At 46.3% G+C, this 6,296-nt stretch overlaps 1 protein-coding gene across 1 annotated transcript in view; it reads left to right on the top strand.

The window, feature by feature from the left end:
- Positions 1-2,690: 2,690 nt before the first annotated feature.
- MCCC2 (methylcrotonoyl-CoA carboxylase 2) overlaps positions 2,691-6,296 on the top strand; it is a 64,096-nt gene continuing 60,490 nt past the window's right edge. Inside the window, exon 1 of the mRNA XM_008067882.2 lies at positions 2,691-2,754. Within this exon, the coding sequence (XP_008066073.2) occupies positions 2,703-2,754 (52 nt within the window). The 5' untranslated portion in view covers positions 2,691-2,702. The remainder of the gene's footprint in view (positions 2,755-6,296) is intronic.

Below are 6,296 nucleotides of genomic sequence, written 5' to 3'. Positions count from 1 at the left end.
TTTTTTTTTTTTTTTTTTTTTGACTCAGAGTCTCACTCTTGTCACCCCGGTTGGAGTGCTATGGTACCATCACTGCAGCCTTGACTTGCTGGGCTCAGGTGATCCTTCTGCCTCAGCCTTCCAAGTGGCCGGAACTACAGGTGCACGCTACCATGCCCAACTAATTAAAATAAAAAATTATATATATATATATAAAAAAATTATATATATATATATATAAATTATATATATATACTGTAGAGACGGAGTCTCGTCAGGTTGTCTAACCTGGTCTCGAACCTTGGGCTTAGGCAGTCCTCTTGCTTTGGCCTCCCAAAGTGCTGAGATTACAGACTTGAGCCACTGCGCCTGGCCAAGAATAGATCTTAAGCACAAAACACAAACAAAAAACAATAGTTTACCTGTGCAGTGAAATAAACCTGCTTTCTTTGCATGCAGCAACACTATTAATCAGCCTGTTTCTCACCTGTGTGTTGAAGGGTGGGAGATAGGAGCTGTGTGTGGTGGAGCCTGGGGGCTGAGATCAGAGCAGTGCACCTGACCCTGAGCTGGGGGGTGCCAGCTGCGTGCTAGGGTCGGGGTGAGAGAGCCCCAAAGTGAACGTGCCATTTGGTGACAGATGCACTCGTAGTCTCCATCTCCTTCTTGCCATGGGCTTTCTTTCCCTACAAAACCTTCCCTCTGCCAGGGAGATGGGTAGCAGAGAAGCTCAGGATACAGCCCTTGCTTACAGGGAGTGGTTTCCATCCAGAAGCTGCTCTGAGTTCCTGCATACATTTCAAGTGACATTCTACAAGCTGCTCTAATGCCACCTCTTGATGACGGGCTGAACAGACATGCTTTGGTGCTTTGTTTCTGTCTGAGGCAATTCATGCGTTGAGGACTTTCTGCATTTGCTGTATATGGATGAAAGGGATCTCATCACCTGGGTTTAAAAATAATAGAGCAGAGTTCTTGGCTTCCCCTGTCTCGTGTCATTAATATTATAATATGAGTGCTATGATAATCTGAAAAAGTTTCAGTGGCAAGAGGGGGATTTGCATCTAGCCACAATCCTTCTTTCTGTAATGTTCCCAGTTTACCCTGAATAGAAACTCTGAAATGGAGTTACAGGCCAGTGTAATTTATTTTGGTTGCACATTAGAATCACCTGTGGAACTTTTAAAAGTCTTAATGCCCAGGCCACGCCTATAGCCAGTGACATCAGAATCCCTGGGGCTAGGACTAGTCTGCAGTGCTTTTTAATGTTTTCCCTTGTTTTTAAAAGCTCCCCGGTGAGTCCTAAGTAGAGCCATACTGGAGAAACACTGTTTGGGAGAGTCTCAAACCAAGTTTTTAGCAGGTTCTTTTCCCCAGGATGCCAGGCTTGGTGGGATTAGAAGGAGGTTGCTCCCAGGGCTGCCAGACAGAGGGTTTGGGGTGGGGCCCTTGCTACCCCGGGGCAAAGGTTCTTTCCCTACCACCATGCTGCTTCCTTTTTTATTTTTTGGATTTTGCAGAGCAAGAGAATGTAGCAGAAACCATGACCCTTGGAGCTCCCAGAGCTGTAGGAGAGACAGGAGAGGTGAACTTGTATTGGAAAGACTGTACATGCGTCTAATCCTGAACAGCTGGGAAGCTGTTTAGTGCTTTGTAAAATAAAAGGAACGAGATGACCAGAGATGCTAATCACATTTTGAGGAGCAAAGTGTTAGTGGGAAAACCCTGCATTTTCAAAACAATTAGCTATTTAAGTTTTGTTATAAAGTAATACACTGACCGAAATGTAAAACTACAGAAGGATGGCAAGTTAATCCCTCTTCCCTTGTTCTACTCACTATCAATATTTTCTTATATTATTACTCAGAACATTTCTTAACATATCCAGGCATATAACTTTTTAAAAATTTTGTTTTAATTTTTAAAATATTTTTGAGTTGGAGTCTCACTCTGTCACCCAGGCTGGAGTGCAGTGGCACACTCATGGCTACTGCAGCATCAGCCTGCTGGACTCAGGCCATCCTTCCACTGCAGCCTTCCAAGTAGCTGGAAACCCCGGTGCACGCCACCATGCCTGGCTAATTTTTTGATTTATTGTAGAGATGAGGTCTCGCCGAGTTGCCCAGGCTTATCTTGGACCCTTGGACTCAGGCAATCCTCTCACCTTGGCCTCCCAAAAGTGCTGGGATTATAGGCGTGAGCTATGCACCTGGCCGAATTTTGTTTTTTAAAACATAAAATAGGATTCATTTTTCTCCCTCCTGGACTTTGTTTTTAAGTGTCATTTGTCAGTAAGCAAGCATTTCTGCTTTGGTTGGTATCTCAGGTAATAACTGATGGGACAGGAAAAATAAGGTGGCATTCTAACCTTCAAAAAGCTTTATTCCTTAAATAGGAAAACAGAGAGAGATCAATCAAGTTCAGTAGATGTTTAAGGAAGAAGGGTGCTCACATGAGTAAGAGCAGCCACAAATGGCGTGGGAGGTGAGATGAAACGTGAATTTGGCTTTCGGGAGGTTTGGGATTTGGAGAGGGGATGAGCGGGTGGGGGTTAGGGAAGACGCCCTAGAGCAAAGATGGTGGGATTGACCTTTCCGGAGGAGGCCACACGGAAGTGGCCGGATCCATGTTTTTCTTGACCCTTATTTTGGCAGAAAGGTAATTGCTTTCTAATATTCCTCTCCCTTCTTCCTTTGTCTCTGTTTCAGGAGAACTACGAGCAGATGAGAACACTAGTAGATCAACTTCACGAGCGAGCGCACTTTGTGAGACTAGGTAAACACAGCATTTATTCTTCAGTTTATGCTTTTTGTTTTTCTGAGTCAGGGTGTCACTCTGTCGACCAGGCTGGGGTGCAGTGGCTCACCGCAGCCTCAACCTCCTGGGCTCAGGCGATCCTTCTGCCTCAGTCTCCTGAGTAGCTGGGACTATAAGTGCATGCTACCATGTGTGGCTAATCTTTTAAATTTTTATCCTTTTGTAGAGGTGAGGCCTCCCTTTGTGGCCTAGACTGGTCTCAAACTCCTGGGCTCAAGCAACCCTTCTGCTTTGGCCTCCCAAAGTGCTGGAATTACAGGCATGAGCCACCATACCTGGCCTGTTGTTTATTTTTTAGAGATAGGGTCTTGCCATGTTGCCCAGGCTGGTACACAGTGGTATGATCATAGTTCACTGCAGCCTCTAGCTCCTGTGCTCAAGCAATCCTCTCACCTCAGCCTCCAGAGTAGCTAGGATTAAAAGGGCACGTCACCATGCTTGGCAGTCTATCTTTTTACCCCAGCAGTTCAGTCAAATACAATGAAATCTTCTAAAAGTTATCATGACACAAACTAACATATGAAACTCAGAGTGGGACCAGTTGAAGCAGTGACTTCATGCGCATGGCAGTAATTACTCCCATTCTACCTGGGAGAATTAAAAAACAAAACAAAAACAAGCCCGTAGACTTCATATAGCTCCTCCTAATTAGGTATTTGTAATGTATTACAAATATTTTGAAAATGGCCTATATTTGGTCTCTTTGGTTTCAAGTCACAGAAATCCAAATCAAACTTGTTTAACCCAGAAAATAGCATTTATTGGTTGTTGCAACCAATAAGAAGGCGTGTTGACTAGTCCAGGGGCCCTGCCCCTCTGGGGGGCAATCTCTTTGTCTCACGATATCTCTCAGGATCTGTGTGGCTATGCAGATTTTATTCTCTTCGGGCTTCTCCATGAAGTGGGAGCGAGGTTGCTGGAGGGCCAGGGATTTCATTCTTACAGTTCACAGTCTGGAAGGGACAGTTATCCTCTCATGTCCAATCTGGAAAGTTCTGGTTGGTCTGCTTACGTCACATGTCCACCCTTTGGTCCAGTCAGTGTGTCCGGGGGGCTGTGGTCCTCCAGCTTGCCTCCTGGATCCACACTCATCCAAGGCTTTGGGACACAATGACTGGGAGCTCCTGAGCTCCACAGTGGTAGGTGTCCTGTTTTCAGGAAAAGGGAGAAAGCAAGGCAGACCATCAGAAGCAGTGAATGTCAGTTACACAGACTACCCTCCTATTCCCTCCCCTAACTAGGGTTTGTAAGTGGAGGGTTACTCATAAAAATAGGTAGAGGACATTTGTCATTCTTTTTGGCGAGGCAGCTGTTGATCCCCTGTCCCAGTGTAGGAAACGGTATTAAAAAATCATGTTGGTTTTTGTCTTTCGAGTACTATGATTTGAGGGGCAAAAATATTCAGCTGGTTGGCTTTTCAGAAAGATCAGTGGAATTCATGCTCTTTTGGATATTTGTATTTATTTATTTGTTTATTTAGAGATGGGGTCTTGCTGTGTTGCTCAGGCTGAACTCAAACTCCTGGCCTCAAACAAACAGTCCTCCCACCTCAGCCTCCCATGTAGCTGGGACTATAGGCATGACATTGTGCCCAGCTATGGAATTCATACTTACATTTTTTTTTTGTTTTGTTTTAGAGACAGGATCTTCTTGCCCAGGCTGGAGTCTAGTGGTACAATCATAACTTACTGCAGGGGCTCAAGTGATCCTCCTGCCTCTGCCTCAAACTCTTGGGCTCAAGTGGTCTTCCTGTCTCAGCCTTCCGAGTAGCTTAGGTCTACAGATGGACACCACCACACCGGCTTTATTTTTTGTGGAGACAGAGTTTTGCTTGTGTTGCCCAGGCTGGTCCCAAACTCCTGACCTCAAGTGATCCTCCCACCTTGGCCTCCCAAAGTGCTGGGATTTCAGGCACGAACTACCACATCCAGCCTGGAATTCATACTTTTGAAGCCATTTTAGATGAAAGTGTTGTTTCCAGAAAAAGAACCACCTTTCTTGCTGAAATGAAAAAAACATGTTTTGTAGGGGTGATAGCTCACGAGTTATGCCCAGTCTCACAGCTGGATTTGATGAGTTCACTGTTCCCCTTGGACATTAAGACGGGTGGGCTTAGCCGGGCTCGGTGACTCAGCCTGTAATCCCGCGCCTTTGGGAGGCTGAGGTGAGTGGATCGCCTGGGCCCGCGGGTTTGAGACCCGCCTGGGCAGCGAGACCTCATCTCTACAATAAATCAAAAAATCAGCCGGGTGTGGTAGCGCGCACCTGTAGTTCCAGCTACTTGGAAGGCTGAGGCGGAAGGATCGCTGGAGCCCAGCAGGTCAAGGCTGCAGTGGCCTGGAGCGGCCACTACACTCCAGTCAGGGCGACAGAGTGAGACTCCAATCAAAAAAAAAAAAAAAAAAAAAGATGGGTGGGCTTGAGTCAGTAGGGGCGGGGTAAAGAGCCCTGTAACTGTGAGCACTTGCTGAAGGTGGTGGTGGTTCTGATGAACCATGGTAAGGGCTGGTGAGGGCTGGCAGCCACAGGGAAGAGAGGACTCAGCAGCACTTCCTGGGAGGGAACTGGAGAGAAGGGGAAGGAACAGACTTGGCCTTCACAGTTTTGCCAAGAATAAAGTGCCAGAGGAGCTTAATTCTGTGCTTGTGAGCCTGCATCGAGGATAAGGCTCTTTCAGCTGCTTCCTAATAAAGCCAGAATAAGTAGCTGTTCCAAATTGCAAGCCCTAAGTCTAGACAAAATTAAGAATGATGTTATTTTTTTTTTTTTAGATTGGAAAATATAGTTTATTTAGAAAGTAAATTAGAGAGAGAGAGAAGATTCACCTTTCCAAGGTAGGAGAGGGGGCCAGCCCCTAGGAAACATGGCAGTGGCCATAGCTCAAAGAGTACGTGGCCACACCAGAGTCAAGTCAAGCAGTGACTGATGTTATCTTAAGTGCTTTTTTTTGTATACTCTATCACCTCTTGGTCACTCCACCCTCCTCTTCTGCGCCCTCTCCTGCTGGCTCTTCAAAGACCTTCTCCCAGGCCTGGATCTCCTTGCAGTGCCTTATTTAGTTCATTCTTCTTCTAATATGTATTTTTGGGTTTTTTTGAGTCAGAGTCTCACTTTGTTGCCCAGGCTGGAGGGCAGTGGCACACTCATAGCAACCGCAGCCTTGACCTGCTGGGCTCAGGTGATCCTTCCACCTCAGCCTTCAAGTAGCTGCAGCTACAGGCATGTGCCACCGCGCCTGGCTAATTTTTCTTGGTTTATTGTAGAGGTGAGGTCTTACCAAGTTGCCCAGGCTGGTCTCAAACCCATGGTCTCAGGCAGTACTCTCACCTTGATCTCCCAAAGTGCTGGAATTATAGGCGTGAGCCACTGCACCTGGCCTTCTAGTATGTATTTTTAGGCCTGGTGCAGTGGCTCACACCTGTAATCCCAGCATTTTGGGAGGCCAAGGTAGGAGGATTGCTTGAGCCCAGGGGTTCAAGACCAGCTTAGGCAACATAGTG

The sequence above is a fragment of the Carlito syrichta genome, unplaced genomic scaffold (genome assembly GCF_000164805.1).
Source record: "Carlito syrichta isolate Samal-C Ts95f unplaced genomic scaffold, Tarsius_syrichta-2.0.1 Scaffold309812, whole genome shotgun sequence".
NCBI classification, from domain to species: Eukaryota; Metazoa; Chordata; class Mammalia; order Primates; family Tarsiidae; genus Carlito; species Carlito syrichta.
This window is presented reverse-complemented; position numbering and strand designations above follow the sequence as displayed.